We start from the raw sequence: 26,537 nt of genomic DNA, 5'->3' as shown, positions 1-26,537 counted from the left end.
TTGACACGTCTCTGTATACATGTGTACCTGTGGTCATTGACACCACTCTGTACACACGTGTATCTGTGGTCATTCACACCACCCTGTACACATGTGTACCTGTGGTCATTGACACCTCTCTGTATACATGTGTACCTGTGGTCATTGACACCTCTCTGTACACATGTGTTACTGTGGTCATTGACACCACTCTGTACACATGTGTACCTGTGGTCATTAACACCACTCTGTACACATGTGTACCTGTGGTCAGTCACACATCTCTGTACACATGTGTACCTGTGGTCATTGACACCACTCTGTACACATGTGTACCTGTGGTCATTGACACCACTTTGTACACATGTGTACCTGTGGTCATTGACACATCTCTGTACACATGTGTACATGTGGTCATTGACACCACTCTGTACACACGTGTACCTGTGGTCATTGACACCTCTCTGTACACATGTGTACCTGTGGTCATTGACACATCTCTGTACACATGTGTACCTGTGGTCATTGACACTTCTCTGTACACATGCATACATGTGGTCATTGACACCACTCTGTACACATGTGTACCTGTGGTCATTGACACCACTCTGTACACATGTGTACCTGTGGTCATTGACACTTCTCTGTACCCATGCGTACCTGTGGTCATTGACACACCTCTCTGTACACATGTGTACCTGTGGTCATTGACACTTCTCTGTACACAGGTGTACCTGTGGTCATTGACACCACTCTGTACACATGTGTACCTGTTGTCAGTCACACCTCTCTGTACACATGTGTACCTGTGGTCATTGACACACCTCTCTGTACACATGTGTACCTGTGGTCATTGACACTTCTCTGTACACATGCGTACCTGTGGTCATTGACACACCTCTCTGTACACATGTGTACCTGTGGTCATTGACACCTCTCTGTACACATGTGTACCTGTGTTCATTGACACCTCTCTGTACACATGTGTACCTGTGGTCATTGACACCATTAACTAATCGCTTAATTAGCTAAAACTAATCTACTCCACACTAAAATAACCCAATATACAGTCAATACTAAAAGTTTCATGTATGCTTTTACGACGACTCTCCGAAAGTTTGAGATTTTCCTTTTAGATTTTAGATTCAAAGTGAATAAATAATTGCGGGAATCGTGAAGAAATCCAATTATTATTTGTGGTCTTGAATATGATAAGTTTTAAGACACTGCTATCCTTGTTTCTCGGGAGTTTATAAGATATAATTCCATACCTGCCGTTTTACACATTTTTGTCACGGTCAGTGTATAGGCTATTGGCAGTGTATCATCACCTTTAACAAAGAACTTAAAGTTTTCAGAAGACATGTAGAGTTTTATTTGATATTACAGGAGAGTACACCATGACATCCAGCCGCTACTCTGTTCCGGTTTCTTTGACAACTTGCTGCCCATTCTCCGTACGGGAGGCCCACCTACTTCCTCTGGTTCCGAGTCACTGACTTCTGTATCCGACTCAGCCTCCGAATCCACTGCCACTCCGGCAAGGCGTGTGATGAACTTTGAACTGAACAAATCACCACCTTCACCTTCACTGTAAAGACATAATAATATAAACATTGAATTAGAAATTAAAATAAGTGGACTCCATGTATTGCACAACATTACAAGTCTGGGAGATTTTCTCTGCTGATATTTAACCCTTTCAACCCTAAGAAACTTTAGTGGACTCTGCCATTTTTTCATAAGTTGAAGTCCAATACGGTCAGTAGGGGTGAAAGGGTTAAATAACAAGAGGCCCATGGGCCTTAATGGTCACCTGAGATTTGAAATATTTCAGTTTATTTAATTGACCCTTTTTGCCCCCCCCCCCCCCTATCAGCCCCTAGGGGTCAGCCAGGGCCAACATATGCATATTATTAAACTTTCATTCCATGCTGAAAATGTAAACCAGAATGAATTCCAATAGAAATCAAAACAAATCAGTCAAAAATGTGATTTCCCTATATAAACTATAGTAAAATTTACCCCCTCCCCAGGGGGAAACTTGTAACCCCAGGGTCATGAAATTTAAAATTTCAATAAAGCACCATAAGACCCATCAAACTGTCATCCCATGCTGACAATGTGTACAAAATTAGAATGAATTCCAAAACAAATAAAACAAATAAAAGTCAAAAATGTGATTTCCCTTTAAAACTATAGTAAAGTTTACCCCCGCCCCAGGGGCAAACTTGAGACCCCAGGGTCATGAAATTCACAATTTTGGTAAAGCACCTTCAGACCCTACCATCTATGAAGTGTATTTGATTCTATCATATCTGAGAGTAGAGAAGAAGATTTGTGAAATTTCAGTCAATTTGGCCCTTTTTAGCCCCGCCCATCAGCCCCTGGGGGTCAGTCAGGGCCAACATGTGCATGCCATCAAACTGTCATCCCATGCTGACAATGTTTACAAAATTAGAATGAATTCCAATAGAAATAAAATAAATTAAAGTCAAAAAAGTGATATCCCTATATAAACTATAGTAAAGTTTAGCCCCTCCCCAGGGGCAAACGTGAAACCCCTGGGTCATGAAATTTACAATTTTGGTAAAACACCTTAAGACCCTTCCATCCATAAAGAGTGTTTGATTCCAGCATATCTGAGAGTAGAGAAGAAGATTTTTGAAGTTTTAGTCAATTTGGCCCTTTTAAGCCCCGCCCATCAGCCCCTGGAGGTCAGTCAGGGCCAACATGTGCATGCCATCAAACTGTCATCCCATGCTGACAATGTTTACAAAATTAGAATGAATTCCAATAGAAATAAAATCAATTAAAGTCAAAAATGTGATTTCCCTATATAAACTATAGTAAAGTTTACCCCCTCCCCAGGGACAAACGTGAAACCCTTAGGTCATGAAATTTACAATTTTGGTAAAGCACCTTAAGACCCTTCCATCTATGAAGAATGTTTGATCCCAGCATATCTGAGAGTAGAGAAGAAGATTTTTGAAGTTTTAGTCAATTTGACCCTTTTTGGCCCCGCCCCTCAGGCCCCTGAGGGGTGGGGACCATATAATTTACAATTTTGGTTGACCTTTAGCCATAGAAGCTTCCTGCCAAATTTCATAGAATTTGGTTGGTGGGTTTTGGAGAAGAAGTCGAAAATGTAAATTGTTTACGGACGCACGACGGACGACGACGACGGACGACGCACGACGACGGACAAAAGGGGATTAGAATAGGTCACTGGAGACTTTGTCTCAGGTGACCTAAAAAACATTACAAAGTAATATGTGATAAAGACTGAAACAAACAGCCAAATTATAATCATGCAGAAAGAATCTTGTCACTCAAAAGTGGTTGTCTTGTAATACTCTTATTAAGTATTATGTATTTTACGACAATTTGAATTCAAGGTACATCAACTTATATTAATCATTCTTGTTGAGCGATATAAAACACATTGGATATACCAGAGGGAAAACTCATGTCGTCAGACCGGTGTCATGCATAATATATACCCCCCTACCAAAAGGCATCCGGGTACTTTTTATGCATGACACCGGTTGCCTTAATAATCAATATTGCCAATATCCATACACTTCTTTTTTTCTTTATCAAAGAAAAAAAAACTTTGTTTAAGAAACATTTTTCTCTTGCCTACTCTAACTTGTTACGAAATTTCATATCAGACTCCCATTTCTTCTTCTTTTTTTCAATTTAGAAGCTTAAGAAAAACTGTAAAATTGGATATACTGGTCATTTAATATATATTTTTACATCTAATATAACACAAGGTGAAATTAGAGCCTTCTGTAAACAGACTGACATACATCTAAATCACAAAGGTGAAACACCTAGGCCTAGAGGTTAATGCCTTAGAGCAGCTTATTGAAGGAGAACCGGAGCGAGGTCAGCGACTTGTCCAGGGTCATTCAAGTTAAAAGTAGGCCAAGGGATCTTCATCTGATTGATGGCTTAAAACAGATTAAAAACAAGTGGTTGACTTGGAATCAGAGTAAGAGTATATTCGATGCATTTCTTAAGTACAGTTCACTCCTAAACTGGATATTTTATGACCCATATAATTTTTTATATACAATATTGTCACAGCTAGGAGCTTGAAACTTTCCGTGACCCAGAATGTCATTTTGTCGGTCATTGAACGTATGTGTCAAGCCCCTTTGCATATAAAGCATAGATGTATTTGGTCCTTTTCAAAAATACAGACGGTCATTGAACATAAAGATCAAGTTCCGTGCCTATATAGAGTTTAAATGTACTTGTATTTAGTCCTTTTTCAAAAGACAGAGATTTGTCTGAATCATATATATTTTAACTTTATCATTCAAACATTTCATAAATGAGATGAAATATAACCAAAATAAGATACCTGTTAAATAACAGTTCATTGAATAAACTGTAAAAGAAAACAGAAACACAAGATATGTATTAGTGAAACGGCAAAATACTTGGGCAAGACCAATCCCTAACAGAGACTTAATTCCCCTGGACAACTTGGTGCCCACATTGAATGATCTTTACCCAGCTGTAGATTTTCCATGGAAAAATAAATTGAAGGTTAATTTTCCATGGATATCCATGGAATTCCATGGAAATTTCACCCTGGAAGTTCAGGGTGTGTGTAAGACTGAATCTGTCCCTACTTTTCTCATTTTTCCTCTTTTCCTCACTTTGTTTAAATTATCTGTCCTTAAAAATAAATGGACACAGCTAAAGGGACAAAGGGAACCTGAACCACATCAAGTTGAGAAATATCCTTTCAGTATCAACATCCGGTGGCCAAGTGGTTAAGGTGTCCAGACACCATATCACTATAGCCCTCCTGCACCTCGAAACCTACGTGGGGCAGTTACCAGGGACTGACCGTAGCCCGGTGGTTTTTCTCCGGGTACTCCGGCTTTCCTCCACCTCCAAACCTGACACGTCCTTAAATCACCCTGGCTGTTAATAGGACGTTAAACTAAATTAATCAAACCAATGCCACCTATGGCCCGGCCATTTTGTTTTGCCGATCAGACTCACAATTGGATTGGCACAACTAGGGACTATGAGGAATATATATTAAAAGTTTGAGAAAAAATCTTCCTGGACTACAAGAAATATTGATAACAACGATTTTGACAGGTAGGTGGATGGATGGAGGACATATGATTGACCAGACATAATAAGACGATTTCCAATACGCCGCCATCTGATGATGATGAGCTAAAAATATGTTCTTATGATCAGGACAAGAATTTTAGACAGATTTCCATCTAAACATCTAATCAAGATGTAAAATCTCTCAACTGAGAAATAATGGAACCTGTTTTTATTTTTCGTGATTACAGAGCGCTAATAAAATTTCTGTTTGAAAGTCTACACAAACAGCTGAAACATATAAAATTAACACAGGGGGATACAATTAAATATAATATATCAGATATTAAGTTTCGAATTACCGACAAGAAACATTAAAACATAGCAAAGACATCTCTGATGTTCATGCACCAAGGATTTTCGACGTGAATGACCGATTAAGCATGTGAATGACCGAGTAAATATGCAGTTATGCAACACTGGTATTTTTTATAAGAAAAACAGCGTGTTCCAGTGGTATAGATCTTGCGTATGGGAATGACATCTATTTCTTACACAATCTGTGTTAATTGCCGACACACTTACCCACAGTACGCATACCGAACACCTGTACCCTATACAAAACACCAGCCGAGGGAGGCAACCTTGACCCACTGACCTTGACCCAGTAACTTAATGTACACACCACTACAGTCTAGCTCCAATATATTATGTATGAAATGTGTATGCATATGAGGCTAAGAGAGAAGTATTGAGGGAGGGACGATGATTATATATAATATAGCTATCGTTTACAAAATTTAGGTGTTGAAGGAAGGGCAATGATTATAGATAATATAGCTACCGTTTACAAAATTGAGGTGTTGAAGGAGGGATGATGATTATATATAATATAGCTACCGTTTACAAAATTTAGGTGTTGAAGGAGGGACAATGATTATATATAATATAGCTACCGTTTACAAAATTGAGATATTGAAGGAGGGACGATGATTATATATAATATAGCTACCGTTTACAAAATTGAGGTGTTGAAGGAGGGATGATGATTATATATAATATAGCTACCGTTTACAAAATTGAGACATAGAAGGAAGGACAATGATTATATATAATATAGCTATCGTTTATAAAATTGAGGTATTGAAGGAAGGGCAATGATTATATATAATATAGCTACTGTTTACAAAATTGAGATATTGAAGGAGGGATGATGATTTTATATAATATAGCTATCGTTTACAAAATTGAGGTGTTGAAGGAGGGATGATGATTATATATAATATAGCTACCGTTTACAAAATTGAGACATTGAAGGAGGGACAATGATTATATATAATATAGCTACCATTTACAAAATTGAGGTATAAAAAGGAGAAACGATGATTATGTGTGATACAAGGAAAATTTACAAAATCTCCTCCATTATAATCAACTTGGAAAGTCAAAAATCTTCGTGTCAACTTATATATTAGAATCCTTATCCTATTTTGGACATGTTTTTCCCCCCCTTTCACTCTTCCTTCAAAACATTTAATAACTTTATATAGCAGGAGCAACCTGTAATTGTCAAAATCCAAGATGGCCGCCTGTCGGCCATGTTATTTTCTGATCTGTCCCAAAATGCAATATGCACAACTAGGGACCAAGGGGAACTTACATATGAAATTTGAGAAAGATCCCTTTAGTTCTTTATCAGAAATAGCGATAACAAACCTCAATTGTCAAAATCCAAGATGGCCGCCTGTCAGCCATGTTGTTTTCCGATTTGTCCTGAAATGCAATATACATAACTAGGCACCAAGGGGAACTTACATATGAAATATGAGAAAGACCCCTTCAGGACTTTCTGAGAAATAGAGATAACAAACTTCAATTGTCAAAATCCAAGATGGCCACCTGTCAGCCATGTTGTTTTCTGATCGGTCACAAAATACAATATGCAAAACTAGGGACCAAAAGGAACGTCCATATGAAATTGTAAGAATTGTTTATGTAGGGACAGATGGATGGAATGATGGATGGATGGTCAGAGACTACAGACCATGGACTTAGGGCACCATAATCAAACAAAACTTAATGAAAAACTTTCAAGCACTGCCACAACTATATATGGCTGCTCCTCAGGAAAGTTTATTTTTGAAACGACGACATCACAAATAACATGACATCACAATAAACATACGCTCACAAAACAAGTTGATAAAACTGTGCCATATCTACTATGGTCTGTTGAGACAGGTTTGAATATTTTTCTAGTTGATCCTCTTTTACAATATATATATATTTCTCTCGGTACAACTACGACAGGAAATTCAATCCGAAGATAGAGATTTGAATTTCCTGTCGTAGTTGTACCGAGAGAAATATATATAATATATGTACAATTCGTATCCATGTATGTAAATACATTGCGATCCAGGTATTCTATATCAACTTATAGACGACTTCTACAATGATCATGTCAGGGTATCGGGCCGACCATCACTTCGCCATTGAAACGTTTTTTTTTAAGAATGCCGATGTGGCGCAGCGGTATAGGCTGCGGATATTTCTGGCTAGGCGATTGGGTGCCGTAGATCGTGAGTTTGAGGCCCGGTCAGGGCACGAGTCAAAAAGTTGTCTTCCTTCGTCATTTGTGTTTCTAAGTATATATATATATATATATATATACAACGGATACTACATGATCCTCGTAGTACTAAAAGATGGTGTACTCTTATAAAGTGGCACTCAATGATGCTTTAAGTCAGATGTACAAAGTACACGGTTTTACTCTGAAGATTTGTTTTACGACGCTTCTACCCCTCACAACTGCAGGGTCCTATGAGGACAGAAATTCTGATGAATAAATTATTTCAAGGAAAAAGTACAACATTTGTGATTCTGACCCGCGGCGTATTTAAGCAAAGTACGATATTATATCTTACTTTTAGCATTATTATTCGAATTTGGCAATTAAACTCCATCTCTGAACAGCTATTCAATGTTAATACGACTTTAAAGAAATACATCAGGGGTCTCTTAGTAGCAGTATGATAGGGCCTCCCCCGGTAATAATAGGGGCTCTCTTCTAGTAATTCATGGTGATGGACTTGGACCATATAGTGAGATACAAACATAGAAATGTCACATGTACTCTCTATGAACAGGTAAATCTGGCCGAGTAACCTGATTAATAAAACTTATATCTTAGGGATTTTGTCACAAAAACATTACACAAAGTTCAGGGCAGTACGTATATATAGTTAAGATGCGCAAGATTTTTCTCTTGTAACACCAGAGTATACTTCAAGATTTATCTAACAGATAATTGTTTTGTAAATAACACATAAGGGGCAATAACTCTGTTTAATAAACCAATGATGTTACAATCTTCATTTTTATATTTGAGACAGTTTATCTGATATTTTACATCAATTGTTTATCTGACATTTTACATGAATTGTTTATCTGACATTTTACATCAATTGTTTATCTGATATTTTACACGAATTGTTTATCTGACATTTTACATCAATTGTTTATCTGACATTTTACATCAATTGTTTATCTGACATTTTACATCAATTGTTTATCTGATATTTTACACTAATTGTTTATTTAATATTTTACACCAATTGTTTATCTGACATTTTACATCAATTGTTTATCTGACATTTTACACTAATTGTTTATCTGACATTTTACACTAATTGTTTATTTAATATTTTACACCAATTGTTTATTTAATATTTTACATCAATTGTTTCTCTGACATTTTACACTAATTGTTTATTTAATATTTTACACCAATTGTTTATCTGACATTTTACATCAATTGTTTATCTGACATTTTACACCAATTGTTTATCTGATATTTTACACCAATTGTTTATCTGACATTTTACACCAATTGTTTATCTGACATTTTACATCAATTGTTTATCTGACATTTTACACCAATTGTTTATCTGACATTTTACACCAATTGTTTATCTGATATTTTACACCAATTGTTTATCTGACATTTTACATCCAATTGTTTATCTGACATTTGCTACATCAATGTTTTATATCTGGACATTTACATCAATTGTTATCTGATACTTACACCATTGTCTTATCTAACAGTTACATCCATTGTTTATCTGACATTTACATCAATTGTTTTATCTTGACATTTTACACATTGTTTATCTGATATTTTACACCAATTGTTTATCTGACATTTTACATCCAATTGTTTATCTGACATTTTACATCAATTGTTTATCTGACATTTTACACAATTGTTTATCTGAACATTTACACCAATTGTTTATCTGACATTTTACCATCAATTGTTTATCTGACATTTTACATCAATTGTTTATCTGACATTTACACCAATTGTTTATCTGACATTTTACACCAATTGTTTATCTGACATTTTACATCAATTGTTTATCTGACATTTTACACCAATTGTTTATCTGATATTTTACATCAATTGTTTATCTGACATTTTACACCAATTGTTTATCTGATATTTTACACCAATTGTTTATCTGACATTTTACACCAATTGTTTATCTGACATTTTACATCAATTGTTTATCTGACATTTTACACCAATTGTTTATCTGATACTTTACACCAATTGTTTATCTAACATTTTACACCAATTGTTTATCTGATATTTTACACCAATTGTTTATCTAACATTTTACACCAATTGTTTATCTGACATTTTACACCAATTGTTTATCTGACATTTTACATCAATTGTTTATCTGACATTTTACACCAATTGTTTATCTGATATTTTACACCAATTGTTTATCTGATATTTTACACCAATTGTTTATCTGATATTTTACACCAATTGTTTATCTGACATTTTACATCAATTGTTTATCTGACATTTTACACCAATTGTTTATCTGATATTTTACACCAATTGTTTATGTCATTTTACATCAATTGTTTATCTAACATTTTACACCAATTGTTTATCTGATATTTTATGAATGAAGTTCAAGGTCATTCAATTGAACAATCATGAAAGCCCTTCACTCCCCATGGTATAGGCCCTATATCTTGTCTCTATAGGCCTCTTGGTTATTGAGAAGAAGTAGAAAATGTAAACTGTTTACGAATAGATGACTGTGATGCTGAAACATGAAAACAGACAAAAGGTGAGTAGAAATAGGTCACTGTGTCTCAGGTGACCTGAAAATAAGATAATCATTGTCTGGCTATGTCATGATTTCTGCTTTTGCTTCAAACTTTTGGTAAAACTATAAAAATATGACCCATATCCTATATATGAAAACAAGCTTTACAAAATATCACTGCTGCCTGTCGATCTGCTCTAGTGAGAAAAAGAGGGCACCGTTTAGTTGATAAAAAACAGGTGTGTTTATATATACACCTTATCTGTCTCTGAATCCTTAACACCAGATGGCAACAAATCTACATAAAATTTCGAAATTATATCTAATTCGGTCATATATATATACCATGTCTAGCAGAAAAATTTGGTGAAAATATGTCATTGACCTAATTTTTTTATCTATACAGCCTTCATGCATGTTTTTGTTTGTAGCTTTCACCCAATGAACAGTCATTGTTATTTTCGGGTGAAGTCTGCTTGTAGTAGCTGGTGGCTACCTCACTGAACACAAGGAAGACGCGACACATGTCATACTCAGCAATTTGAGTACAGTGTCTTGCTCAAGGACACATGCAACCACAACAACATGGTTTATACATATCAACATATCATTTCCATATCAATATATCATTTACATATCAATATATCAACTTCCTGATCCAATTAGTCCGGGTGAAGAGACTGAACCACACACCTCAGGGCCTTCACCTGGAGTTATATTACATTGTATTAAGACATGCTCTACCAACTGATCGACCTCGGAGAAGGCCATTGTATCCATTTATTCTCTGTAATAATGACTTCTTAGATACACCTAGAATTGTACAACTTACCAATAACACTGTACACAAACACATGATACCTGTGGATATACATATATAGTAGTAGCCTTTATCCCAGACTTGTGGTTATTAAGAAGAAGTGGAAAATGTAAATTGTTTACGATGCAAAGTAGACGAAGCTTAAACATTCTTGCATGGTAGACCTGCACTTAAGCATGCTACTGGTCCAATATCATGACCCTATAGGCCTCTTAGTCAATGTTTAGAAGACTCTGCTTAAATGTTTTAAGCATATTTAATCCCTGCGAACTTGAATAGAGGTCAAGGTAATTCATTTAAACAAATTAGGCAGCTCTTCATCTCAGCATGCTATAGGCATCCAATATCAGGTTTCTGGGCCTCTTGATGATCAAGAAGTTGTTTACAGATTTTAATATACTTAACCCTGTAGCCTTAAATGTAGGTCAAGGTCATTCATTACAACAAACTTTTCAGCCCTTCATTCCAGCATGCTACAAGCCCAGTATCTTAACCCTTGGCCTCTTGAGTATTTGGAAGTTATTTAAAGATTCTGGCACGTTTGACCCCTATGACCTTGAAAGTAGGTCAATGTTATTTTTTAGAGCACAGTAAGTAGCCTTTATCTGAGCCTCTTGGTTACTGAGAAGAAGTGGAAAATGTAAATTGTTTGCGATGCACTGTATACTTCATCTCATGTGACCTTACAATAGGGTCATCAACATTTGGATCAAAATTATCAATCACAAGATATTAAAACCAAGAACAAAATAAGGGAGAATGCTAATTACCAAATGTAGGCCTAATTCAAAAAGACTTGATAGAACGGGAACAGACTTATTGCCTAATAAGGCTTGGTTCCAAAAGACTTGATAGAAAGGAGTGGGCCGGGGGCCGGGGCTTATTGCCTAATAAGGCTTGGTTCCAAAAGACTTGATAGAAAGGAGTGGGCCGGGGGCCGGGGCTTATTGCTGAATTGGCTCTGGTTTCAAAAGACTTGATAGAATTGGGAGGGGCTTATTGCTGGGTTAAGCTTCGTTCCACTTAAAGACTTCATAACAAGGAAAGGGGCTTATTGCAGAATTAGCTCTGGTTTCAAAAGACTTGATAGAATCGGGATGGGCTTATTGGTGAATTAATTAGGCTTGGTTCCAAAAGACTTGATAGAAACTAGGGGAGAGACTTATTGCTGAATGCACACCTGGTTCCTTATTGCCAGTCAAGAATGATACCTTAGACCATGCATGTGTTTTTTTTTCTCCAGGCACCTTTGTATATTTTTATCCTGACCAACAAGATTAATTACCATAAGTTAATTTATACATATATATATAAATAAATAGACGGTTTACTGTTATTGCATTGAAATAAGCTCAGTTCCTCACTTAGACATTATCGTGGGACAAATATGGTCAAAAAAAAACCCAAACAATTATCTAATCTAATTTGTATTCAATGGACAGTATACTAAAACCACCAAATAATGTTTTCTTACAAAGATCAGAAGAAACCAGAGAAACCCGTAAAATTGACATTTGATCTACTCTCACATAAACAGAAGACAATGTCACACAACCTTTAATGAAGCTATATAAATACTCACTCATTAGGTAACGGATAATCACTGGTAATTATCTAGGGAGGCTCTCAGACCTTGACCTTTACTTCCTCGGCAATTATCCGTCTCCGTAAATAGCCCACGTTTATCTAACATTATGAGGCCCGGAGGATATATCCCATACCTGTTGTATATGTCGTATATAAACCGTCAGGATTGGAGATTTTAGTAGTTGTTGATTACCTTTCCAAATGAAAAGTTACTTAAATAACGATATAATTTTCATAAAGGTCAATAAAAAATTGTTAAAATCAGAATTAGTTGCTATTTCATGACCTGTTTATACTGTTAGCTGGTACAATCAAAGTAATCTGGGCTGTTTGGTGACAGGTTTATCGTCATAAAGGTTTTTTTTTCATTAAAGGGGCATTCCTTCATTTGGACATCAGAAACATGAAAAATTTCTATTAATAAAATCTATGCCTGAATGAGGATTATATGAATTTTTGTGCCTACCACTAATGAAAGTAAAGCCGAAATGTACAGAAAAATGACATTTGGTACACAAATACCGTCCGCCTTTGTGGTAATTATAAGTTACGCATCGAGTCAAATTGAGAATTTTTATGATTTATTAGTTGAAGCACTTTGATTTCCCTTGAGAGTTAAACTGCTGCATTAATTTAAAGATTATAACTTTTACTACTTGGGAAAAATACATATTTCCCATTAACCTTTTTTTTGGCGACAAACACTTTATTTAAACAAAGGAATGTCACTTTCATGTCTTGCTGGTTTAGATTTAAGTTTATTCACTTTTTATCCATCAATTATATCCCATGCCTGATAGTTCAGCATAATTAATATATCAAACAGTCCTGCAAAAAAATCATCCCTGCTATAATCGAGTCAGAACATTGGCCGCCTGAGGTTATTTTATGATAATGGATCGCCGAAGTATGCGAGATAGTACAAATGCCCTTGATCAACTTTAGGCTAGGTCAGGTCACACAGGGTCATAAACACCATGATAGGTCAAATGTCTAGTATATGTCTTCCAAGTTTGTGAAGTGAATGAACTTGACCTACTTTCAAGGTCATATGATGGTAAATGCAGAAATGGGCTAGTACAAAATTGTATGTAATAAAAAACAAGAGGCCCAAAGGGCCTTAACAGTCACCTGAGATTTGAAATATTTCGGCCAACTAAATTGACCCTTTTTGGCCCCACCCATCAGTCCTAATGGGATCAGTCTATGAAGAGTATTTGATTCTAACATAGTCCCTGGGGGTCAACCAGGGCCAACATGTACATAACATCAAACTGTAATCCCATGCATGCTGATAATTTGAACCAAGTTAGAATGAATTCCAATACAAATCCAACAAATAATAGTCAAAAATGTGATTTCCCTATATAAACTATAATAAAGTTTACCCCCTCCCCAGGGGCAAACGTGAGACCCCAGGGTCATGTAATTCACAATTTTGGTAAAGCACCTTAAGACCCTTCCATCTATGAAGAGTATTTGATTCTACCATATCTGAGAGTAGAGAAGAAGATTTTTGAAATTTTAGTCAATTTGACCCTTTTTGGCCCCGCCCACCAGCCCCTGGGGGTCAATTAGGGCCAACATGTACATACCATCAAACTGTCATCCCATGCTGATAATTTGATACAAGTTAGAATGAATTCCAATAGAAATCCAACAAATAATAGTCAAAAATGTGATTTCCCTATATAAACTATAGTAAAGTTTACCCCCTCCCCAGGGGCAAACGTGAGACCCCAGGGTCATGCAATTCACAATTTTAGTAACGCACCTTAAGACCCTTCCATCTATGAAGAGTATTTGATTCTACCATATCTGAGAGTAGAGAAGAAGATTTTTGAAATTTTAGTCAATTTGACCCTTTTTGGCCCCACCCACCAGCCCCTGGGGGTCAATTAGGGCCAACATGTACATACCATCAAACTGTCATCCCATGCTGATAATTTGATACAAGTTAGAATGAATTCCAATACAAATCCAACAAATAATAGTCAAAAATGTGATTTCCCTATATAAACTATAGTAAAGTTTACCCCCTCCCCAGGGGCAAACGTGAGACCCCAGGGTCATGCAATTCACAATTTTGGTAAAGCACCACAAGACCCTTTCATCTATAAAGAGTATTTGATTCTACCATATCTGAGAGTAGAGAAGAAGATTTTTGAAATTTTAGTCAATTTGACCCTTTTTGGCCCCACCCCTCAGGCCCCTGGGGGGCAGGGACCATATAATTCACAATTTTTGTTGACCTTCAGCCATAGAAACTTTCTGCCAAATTTCATTGAATTTTGTTAAGTGGTTTTGGAGAAGAAGTCGAAAATGTAAAAAGTTTACGGACGCACGACGGACGACGCACGACGACGGACAAAAGGCGATTAGAAAAGGTCACTTGAGACTTCGTCTCAGGTGACCTAAAAATGTAGATACATAATGGGTACGAGTGACGTATCGGATATATCACACTAGTGCGTAGCACGAGTGTGATATATGCGATACGTCACGAGTTGGACCAATCAGAAATGCCATGTGATATTTCAGATATCACATATTTCATATTTGAAATATCACAAGGTATGCAATATATCGCCAACAAAAGATCAAAGAAAAACCGAGGCGTCATTGGATAAATATATATTGACAGAATTAATCAACTGACATAAAATTTTTAAAAGGATCCGTCCAGCATTTCTGTTTAACAGAGAGATATATGGAGGAAGGGATTCGGGCACATGAACACCGCCAGATTAACGGCCATAATAATCAACCGAAAAGCATCCAACTTAACATTTTTAAAGCGGATTATAAAAACGCTGACTTTTTTTACATCTTGTATGAATTTGATAAAATATCTGAAAAAGGTTTCTAATAGGTTTTTGTAGTCATGCTTGATAATTTCAGCTGCATTAACAGCCCTGTATCCAGTTAGTTTCAAATTCTACACAAAATCAACCGTCAAATTAATCAGAATGTCTCATAATTCAATCAGGTCTGACCAATAAATCTCGGAGACTTTATCAGATGAAGGCTGTAATAAAATGAAAATAGATTGGATTCTCTGTAGATGCAATTAATTTAGGGATCAACTTTAAAAAGAACCTGGGCTATTAATATTTATGCCCTGATGTAGATATGAATACATAGAACGGAAATGTCAGTAGGCCAAATAAAATATAGTGCATTACCGCAGGGCAGTAGGCCAGTTACTTATACAGAAAAAACCTAAGGCAGCTAGATCTCAAGTCTTAAAATCGAGAAATCCAGGTCAATTGGTTCAAACCTCATTCTCTATAGAGTCTTTAGCTATTAAACCTTCAAATAAAAGTACATTTCATCCTAATAAAGTTTTATCCTAAAAAAAAAAAAAGTTAAGGCATATGGCCAAAACTGGATTTTAATAATGAATCCCTAGAAACGTTTGTTGACCTTATCATACTTAAATCTGTTGCTCTACTGAACTCAGTTAAAATATACATTAAGGTCAGTCCATGTAGGCTAAACAGATCTTTATACGTCATTAATATGTAAATTTAGGGCTGCTAAGTCACGATTTTAATCAAAATTATCTAAATTTAAAAGAAGAATTTGTACTTTAACCCTCTTGACAAGTAATCACCCGAAACTGATGTTAATTGTGGCAGTGAGTGCTAAAATATTTCAACGACAGTTAAGTCATTTTTTTTATTCATAGTTATGACAAACATACCATAGGTTTTTTTTATGTAATATCCTGTTTTTTTCAAGCGATTCACAGGAAATTATGTATTAATCATGCACAATGTGACATAACAAGAGGCCCATGGGGCCTCACTCGCCTGAATTTCCGTGATTATGTAAGAGCACTCTAAGTTATATAAAACAAATAATTTTCCTAGTTTGGGATCTAACCGTTGTGCATCGATCCCTTTAAAATTCAAAGCCAATTAAGTTGAAAAGCGCTCAAAGGTACCTGAAAGGCTTATATCACTTATCTGCCTTTTGGGCCACGCCCCTCAAACTCATGAAGAACATGATCCATTTGTTTATATATAAATAGCTATCTAGTTCCCCTTTACATACAATTTGGCCAAAGTTCCTGTTATTCCTACAGTGAGAAAAAGAAGGATTTCAAAAATTCTTTTGGGCCAGGTGATTGAATTAAAAAAACGGAATATCTAGATATTGAATTCTGATATCTCTGCGAGAATAAAATCGTGTTTTCGTGATAATTAACATTTGCAAAAATATCGGCTTTATGATGTATAGAATATTTTGCATCATTTCCAATTCATTAGAATCTAACAAACCTTGTCACAAGTTATTCATCTTACCTTGCCAGAGTCATTCATTTGTTTAAATATTTCTTTAGACATATTGTTTCTGAAATCTCATACAAAATGACAACACCTGCAAGATCCTATATATCTATATGTAAATCTATTGGTAAAACGCTGGCAAAACTGGAACTCTTTTTTGTTGGAGGTTAAATACAAGGAGTACATATGGGATTCTCCACCTTAAAGAGTCGATCACACACACAGTTAAGCAGTGTTCAGAAGTTTAATGATAGCCATTTAACAATCGAAGGTCTGGCAAATACAGAAATATTTCTTGCATGAAAAACCTGATCTTCAATAGCCCAGCACTGTGTATTTTGTAACTTAAGTATATTCAAGGAGAATTAAAATGAATCATTTCCTTTCATCTACTTTTATGTGCGTTAACCACATGCATGAAAAGTGCATATACAGTCAAGTATACAATATAAGTCTAAATATATACACACACAAACATGCATTCATCACTTAAATGGATTCATGCACTGCTTACATAATTGATCAGCAAACTTTTCACATTAGCCAGAAAGTGTATTAGACATTGCTTCTTCAAGGACATCGAGATCATGACCTCATGAATATTCATGACTTTATTTGACCTTCTTTATTCATTCCTCTGAACAGCTGCAAGGTTGGACTGAAATTGATATCCCTTTGAGACATGAAAGTTATTTCATTTCAAGGGTAGAAATAAGAAAGGCGTTAATAAAGGACCAGTTTTATTATGGGAAGTTATGGGACGTTTTTTAAAAAGTCTCATAAAATTGGATATTTAAAAAATTGAAAAGACATACGGACGCCTTTTATATACAGTAAAATTCACTCTGAAACTAACATGTACCTTTAATAAAACACACAAAAGTGTATTGTCTAGAAGGCTTAACCTAGACAGGTGCAAATCACCCAGGTATTATGTAGACAAAGTAGGTAGGTAGAGGTCATAAAGGGCTGAATTTGTAAAGATTAACGACTCCATACCTGTACAGGTACAAAAATCAAAAGTCATCATACTCTTGATGTTCAGGTGACCTTAACGAGGACACACCTATGAATTGTTTACTTGTAAATAATTTGTAAGAATAAACAACAACTTAATTGTTCGTCAGATCCCTCTGTGTCATTATTAATTACTCCACCTATTAATTGTTGTTGATAGTAATGATCATCAATTAATAAAATCTATGTTAACGGCAACATGAATTTTCCACTACACATAAAAAACACTATCTATCTTACACATCTATTACCACGAAGTCTCGGTCCGTAACGGGATGACATTAAAAGGCCTGATAGCGGTAATTAACACACAAAAAGACAATACATCACAACACTATATAAGCTACCACCGAACTGTATCCATCATCCTGCCCCGTAATAATGGAAGTGCTGGTTTGACCTAGGTTAGGGCACATGCCCTCAGGTTTAAACATCATGAACCGATAAGGTCAAAATCCTGAATATATAAATGACCTATTAATTAGGGTTAATTAATAAATCTCATCATCAGGGCTATACTTTAAGGCTATGGGTACAGCACAGTAAAGTATACACAAATAGATAGTTGAAAGAAAGACATTTCAAGATTTTATAAGTTTGATACTTTGATGCCCTTGAAATTGGCAGTGAAGGTCATTCAGGACTTTTTGGCTCTTCATATATCTCAGCACATCACAAACACAAATAATTATATCAAAGCTCTTAGGTACAATGGTATTCAGAAGATAGCACTCAAAGATTTTAACACATTTGACTCCAGCTTTGACCTTGAAAGTGGGTCAAGGTCATGAATAGCATTTTACAGTTCTTCATCCCAGCATTTAGCTGAAGGAAGGAAGGAAGGAAGGAAGGAAGGAAGGAAGGATCCATGATTGAATGGAAGGAAAGAAAGGAAGGAAGGAAGGATCCATTGATGGATGGAAATAAAGGAAGGAAAGATTCATGGATGAAAGAAAGAAAGAAAGAAAGAAAGAAAGAAAGAAAGAAAAAGAAAGAAATGGATAGAGAGAAAGCCTAAACACACAATCAAACTGCCTTACAGACAGAAACAGAAATAAACACATGTATATGAGGACACAATAAAAGGAACACCATCTGCGGCCTCAGCCTAACCAACACACAGAACAAAGGCCGATAAATCGTGCAGTAAAGCATCAGCCTACATGTCTGGGCTATTCCGTCTATTTTAGCTCCTACGTGCAGACATCCTGTCTATTTATAGCTCCCTCTCATCAGACAATCTAAATTCTCGGCATCCCTCATCTCTTTTTCTAATGGTAAGTGTTTGTCTAGATAAATGTGTATATGCCCCAGTTGCCAAGATATTAGCTGGAACATCTGGTAATAAGGCTTAAATGATAGATTTGTCAGCTTTAAAATTCATTTAAAATGTTACACATGCATAATATATATATCAGTATGTAAAATGTATGACAGAGTTCAAATTTTTAAAACTAATTTCATTTTTGAAATGTTAAAAGTTTAAAAGTCTTGTTGATAACCATTTAGAGAAATTACTTGTCTACAGTAATAAACAAAAACCCTTCATTAGGCGATGAGGATATGGTAGAGCTAAATTTATCAAAAATATATAAATAGTCCTTGAGTGTCAATCTTTTGAAAAGAATAAGAGTAATTTTTATTTTCAAAACCTCCAAAAAACATACCATTATTTCATGTACAAAAACTTAATTTTGGTAAATCATCAGAATTTTAAAACATGAAAACAATAATGTTATTAAAAAGAACCATTCATGAGCAGATTCACCACAACATAATGATATATGTCAAAATCTGTGTAATCAAAATACATTTATAAGCCCACCAGACATGTTGTACATGGATGACTTACAAACAGATAAAACCTTCCAGTCTATTCTTGTTCAACACTTCCTGTTCAGCTGCCGAATCAGATAGCCTAAAAGTTCTCCTATATATAGATACCTGTAATGGCACCATGCAGTTATCAATACACCTTACATATAACAATCCAATACTAATTAACCTAGAATCCTTCTCCAATTCATTTCCGTCTTTCTGCCAATCGGCTGACATTAGATCGAAAAGGTCTGTAGCTGAACTAATGTTTCTGGATTAGGGCTGTTTACTGAAATTATCATCGATTATAATTAGGTTAGCAAACTATCAAACCAAGGCTGGGAATAAAGATCATACTTCAAACCTATTTATTGATCAAACACCAAAGATCTGTTTATTCATTAAACACCAAAGACCATACTTCAGACCTGTTTATTTATCAAACACCAAAGATCACACTTCAAACCTGCATGTTTATCTATTAAACACCAAAGATCTGTTTATTTATTAAACACAAAAGATCATATTTCAGACTTGTTTATTTATCAAACACCAAAGATCAATATTTCAAACCTGTTTGTTTATTAAACTTGAAGATCATACTTCAGATCTGTTTATTTATTAAACACTAAAGATCAAACTTCAAACCTGTTTATTTATTAAACACCAAAGATGACTAACAACCAAGACATTGGTCACTTGAGACTGACCACAGGTAACTACAAAGACATCCGTCACTTGAGACTGACCACATGTAACTACCAATACATTGGTCACTTGAGACTGTCCACAGGTAGCTACCAAGACACCGGTCACTTGAGACTGTCCACTGGTAACAACCAAGACATCGGTCAATTGAGACTGACCACTGGTAACAACAAAGACATCGGTCACTTGAGACTGACCACTGGTAACTACAAAGACATCGGTCAATTGAGACTGACCACAGGTAACTACCAAGACACCGGTCACTTGAGACTGACCACAGGTAACTACCAAGACATCAGTCACTTGAGACTGACCACAGGTAACTAGTGTACCAAGACATCGGTCACTTGAGATTGACCACTGGTAACAACCAAGACACCGGTCACTTGAGATTGACCACTGGTAACTTCCAAGACATCGATCACTTGAGACTGATCACAGGTAACTACAAAGAAATTGGTCACTTGAGACTGACCACTGGTAACAACCAAGACATCAGTCACTTGAGACTGACCACATGTAACTACCAAGACATCAGTCACTTGAGACTGATCACAGGTAACTACCAATACATTGGTCACTTGAGACTGACCACAGGTAACTACCAAGACATTGGTCACTTGAGACTGACCACAGGTAACAACAAAGACATCAGTCACTTGAGACTGATCACAGGTAACTAGTGTACCAAGACATCGGTCACTTGAGACTGACCACAGGTCACTACCAATACATTGGTCACTTGAGACTGACCACAGGTAACAACCAAGACATCAGTCACTTGAGACTGATCACAGGTAACTACCAATACATTGGTCACTTGAGACTGACCACAGGTAACAACAAAGACATCAGTCACTTGAGACTGATCACAGGTAACTAGTGTACCAAGACATTGGTCACTTGAGACTGACCACTGGTAACTACCAAGACATTGGTCAATTGAGACTGACCACTGGTAACAACAAAGACATCGGTCAATTGAGACTGACCACTGGTAACAACAAAGACATCGGTCAATTGAGACTGACCACTGGTAACAACAAAGACATCGGTCAATTGAGACTGACCACTGGTAACAACAAAGACATCGGTCAATTGAGACTGACCACTGGTAACAACCAAGACATCGATCACTTGAGATTGACCACTGGTCACTACATGTACCAATATAGATGTACCAACAGGTAACTACCCATGTGTTGGTCACTTGAGACTGACCACTACTTGAGACTGACCAAGGTATGTGATATTTACCAGACATCACCTGTCTGTCACTTTAAAGCAGCGGTCACATTATAGTCATGCATGCGGTTGACTGGTTTACCATATATAGTCCAGGGTATTGTTTCACAAAGCTTCAAAATACTAAGCGTTTCACAAAAGTTTCATAACTTACGAAAGTTACGCAAAAACCTTCTGTAACTTTACGCCATACCCACTCTGTCGTAACTTACGAAAACAATTCTAAATCAAACAAGCAAGCCATTTTGAACAAAAATGCTGTCATACTCAATTAACAAGAGGCCCATGGGGCCTGTATCGCTCACCTGGTTGGATTAGACCAAATGTCGAAATAATGTTCATATTCAATTTGTTTTATTTGTAAAACTCTAACAATGCTATATATGGTTATAGTGTGGGAATCCGAACTGCTTTAAAGATTAATGAAGTCCAGACTCTCTAAGGTCTGAAAGACCTCAAGAATTGTTTATAGAACATGCATTCATCACTTTATGACTAGTAGCGATTTAAAGGAATTACCTTTATTTCACCTATTGGGCCCCGCCCCTTTGGCCATTCGGGGGTCAGAGTCACCATTTATGCAAAATCTGTTCCCCTGTTTCTGACCAAATTGGGTTCAAATCCATTCATAACTTGATGACTAGTAGCGATTTAAAGGAATTACCTCTATTACCCCTATTGGGCCCTGCCCCTTTGGCCCCTCGGGGGTCAGAGCCACCATTTATGCAAAATCTCTTCCCCTTCCCCCAAGGATGTTTCTGACCAAATTGGGTTGAAATCCATTCATAACTTTATGACAAGTAGAGATTTAGAGGAATTACCTCTATTTTCCATATTTGGCCCTGCCCCTTTGGCCCCTCGGGGGTCAGAATCACCATTTATGCAAAATCTGTTCCCCTTCCCCCAAGGATGTTTCTGACAAAATTTGGTTCAAATCCATTCATAACTTTATCACTAGTAGTGATTTAAAGGAATTACCTTTATTTCCCCTATTGGGCCCCGCCCCTTTGGCCCCTCGGGGGTCAGAGCCACCATTTCTGCAAAATCTCTTCCCCTTCCCCCAAGGATGTTTCTGACCAAATTGGGTTGAAATCCATTCATAACTTTATGACTAGTAGCGATTTAAAGGAATTACCTCTATTTCCCCTATTGGGCCCTGCCCCTTTGGCCCCTCGGGGGTCAGAGCCACCATTTATGCAAAATCTCTTCCCCTTCCCCCAAGGATGTTTCTGACCAAATTGGGTTGAAATCCATTCATAACTTTATGACTAGTAGCGATTTAAAGGAATTACCTCTATTTCCCCTATTGGGCCCCGCCCCTTTGGCCCCTCAGGGGTCAGAGTCACCATTTATGCAAAATCTGTTCCCATTCTGCCAAGGATGTTTCTGGCCAAATTTGGTCAAAATCCAATAAGAACTTTTTGACTAGTAGCGATTTGAAGCAAATGTTGACGGACGACGGACGACGGACGATGGACGATGGACGACGCGCCATGGCATAAGCCCACCGGACCTTTGGTCCAGATGAGCTAAAAATTAAGTAGGCCTATATCTGACATAGACACATTCAAGTATGGACAACTTTGTCTAACTAATGATAACTATGTCTAACCATTGTTAACTACCTCTAACTAGAGTTAACTACATCTCACTACAGTTAACTATGTCTAACTATGGTTAGGTTAGATATATCTAACTACAGTTAACTATGTCAAACTACTGTTAACTATGTCTAACCATTGTTAACTACCTCTGACTAGTTAACTACATTTCAATCCAGCTAACTATGTCTAACCATTGTTAACTACCTCTAACTACAGTTAACTATGCCTAACTGTAGTTAGCTATGTCTAACTATGGTTAACTAAGTTTAAGCATGGTTTATTTTGTCTATAACTCTAACTATGTATAACATATCTAACTTTGTATAATATATCTAACTTTGTATAACATATTTATAAATATAGTTAATTAAGTTTAACTATGGTTAATTATGTCTAACTCTGTCTAACTATGTATACTATATCTAACTATGGTTAATACATCTTTATACTGCTGTCATCCCTCACTACTGTCAGGTTGAATGGTAAGATGTCATCGTAGCTTAAGAGATAAACCACAAATTACTTGTATAAGCTTCAAAGGAGCTCACCATGGATGTCATTGAGCAAATGTAATTGTTGATAGCAGCTTGTCTGTCTGGACCAGTGTTCTATGGCAGTTATTTATACATACATGACCTTGGAATGAAATTCATTGGTCTCCACATCAGAGCATCATGTCAAATCTATTGGTCACCACATCAGACCGTCATCTCAAATCTATTGTTCTACACATCAGACCGTCATCTCAAATCTATTGTTCTCCACATCAGACCGTCATCTCAAATCTATTGTTCTCCACATCAGACCGTCATCTCAAATCTATTGTTCTACACATCAGACCGTCATCTCAAATCTATTGTTCTCCACATCAGACCGTCATCTCAAATCTATTGTTCTCCACATCAGACCGTCATCTCAAATCTATTGTTCTCCACATCAGACCGTCATCTCAAATCTATTGTTCTCCACATCAGACCGTCATCTCAAATCTATTGTTCTCTGCACATGAGACCATCATCTCAAATCTATTGTTCTCCACATCAGACAGTCATCTCAAATCTATTGTTCTCCACATCAGACCGTCATCTCATGTAGTTTTATATAAAAGTGAACCCAAGGATTTTACTACAAATTCCATTTTTATATTGGTCTCTAATATAATTAAAGAAATTTTTAAAGAAACAAGTATATAGATAATTATCATTTGACCAATCCTCTTGCTTCAGATGAAAAGGTGAAAATGAAATTTGTAATAATTCTCATCAATGAAGAAATCATGAGAAGTCAGGAATGAACACAAAATACATCTATGAACATATCATTTTATCAGTCTGAAATGAAATCTAAAATGGTAAATCCCGAACATATTATTTTATCAGTCTGAGATGAAATCTAAAATGGTAAATCGCCAACATATTATTTTATTAGTCTGACATAAAATCTAAAATGGTAAATCGCCAACACGTTATTTTATCAGTCTGAGATGAAATCTAAAATGGAAATATTTCCGCTTCCCATTGTCTTTTTTTCTAATTGTGATATGACACATGTGTAACACAATAGGAACAAACGTCTCTAAAGCCAACCACAGCTACCAGACTATATTTAAGCATTGATGTCATTTTTTTTAGTTTCATCGGGGTATGAAACAAATTTTGTTTGCAAACTGTATGAATCCGTGTATAGGAGACTGTACCAATATTGGATTAATGAACATATTACCTGGATCTTGCTTATTTAAAAGAACATGAGAAAAAAACAAAATCTGACAGCTTGAGACAGTGAAGAGTACTAATTAAACCATGGTTACAAGATCCTGTGATGATCGAGGCTTAGAATGCTGCTATGAAAAATTAATACAGTTTTCACCAATGCTTTCAAGTATACTGAATGTAAATATGAATTTTTGTTTCAAGACTAAAATGATTTCTTCTTATTAATTTCTTTAAAGCTATTTTGTGAAAAAAAATCCTATTTTATATTAACAAGAAATATCTTTAAAAAAGATGAACGGCTTAGTTTAATGCTGGTGGTTATAATGTAAAACTGCTAGTGAAATAAATTAACGAACTAATATGCGTTACAGCACGAATAACAAAATTATATCAGTTTGAATCATTTTTGGTGATAATAAGACTGCATTTGAATCAGAAACATAATTTCATTAATGTGTCATTTGAAAAGATACAGCTTGCATTTAATCTTAACTTTGTTTCGTCTTTAACTGCATATCTGCATTTTGCATTTACCGCTACATTCCGACCAGTCACGTACTTCATCTTGACCAGTAACGCCACCTGTCGCATCGTATCCGGGGCCAAAAGAATATTATACGACTATGCCGAAAAACAATTAAGTTTGAAAGCCCCCTACCATGATTCCATATATACATGTAAATGTCATACATGATCAAGGAATTCCAAATTTAGGAGTGGAAAAAGAAATAGCTTCATATATGGCAATAAAAATAACTTCTAAGGTAAGCTGTTAATATAGATGTTCTGTAGGTTCAAGCAGGTGACATGACAAGGAGTGTCAGTGTTTATTGAGGCTGAATGATGTCTTAATAATACTAGAAGGCAATTTAACAAATGACCTTTGAAATTCTGTCACTTTTTTTTCCAACTAAGTTTAGGCAGGTGGTCTTTCTCAATCACTTAAGGTTTCAATTTCCTTTAAAAAATAATTCCTAAAGTTGTCTTTGCTAAAACACATAACAATATACTACTAAATATGATTCTAATTTGTTTTTGGGGGTATGGTGCATGGCCATGCAGGTGTCTTTAGTCATGAACGTTTGACCATCAAGATTCCGTGTTGTAGTTCTCCTGTTATAACTCCATGGTGTCAAAAAATTATAAGCATTCCAATTCAATACATATATGTCATTAAAGGAATTCTGTATTGAAATGACATTGCATCTTAAATCAACTGTAATAGACAAGGAAAGGGTAATATTACCCGACATGGGCTTATTTATCAGGTATGGGCTTATTGTCATGCGAGGGCTTATTACCAAACACAGGCTTATTACCAGGCATGGGCTTCAGCCTTAATTACCAGACATGGGCTTATTTAACGCAAACAAAAACTCAATTCCGCAACTATACTTTGCTACACTGAAACCAGATTTATCATATTTTCAATGTATACAGAACAATCTATATGATATTTAGAAGAAAAAAAAAAGTTCTGCCAGGCTGAGAGAAATTATAACTCTATTTCTCTAACTGCTGTTACA

At 36.0% G+C, this 26,537-nt stretch overlaps 1 protein-coding gene across 3 annotated transcripts in view; it reads right to left on the bottom strand.

Annotated features, from left to right (window-relative positions):
* Positions 1 to 1,336: 1,336 nt before the first annotated feature.
* LOC117345035 overlaps positions 1,337 to 26,537 on the bottom strand; it is a 76,523-nt gene continuing 51,322 nt past the window's right edge. The window contains exon 3 of one of the 3 annotated variants that reach the window (XM_033907965.1): positions 1,337 to 1,559. In XM_033907965.1, coding sequence (XP_033763856.1) covers positions 1,363 to 1,559 — 197 coding nt within the window. In that variant the 3' untranslated portion in view covers positions 1,337 to 1,362. Of the gene's footprint in view, positions 1,571 to 26,537 lie in introns of all 3 variants that reach the window. The other 2 variants (XM_033907964.1, XM_033907963.1) reach the window with 2 other exon arrangements.

Source organism: Pecten maximus, chromosome 16 (genome assembly GCF_902652985.1).
Source record: "Pecten maximus chromosome 16, xPecMax1.1, whole genome shotgun sequence".
NCBI classification, from domain to species: Eukaryota; Metazoa; Mollusca; class Bivalvia; order Pectinida; family Pectinidae; genus Pecten; species Pecten maximus.
The sequence above is the reverse complement of the archived record's forward strand: the minus strand, read 5'-3'. Positions and strand labels throughout refer to the sequence as shown.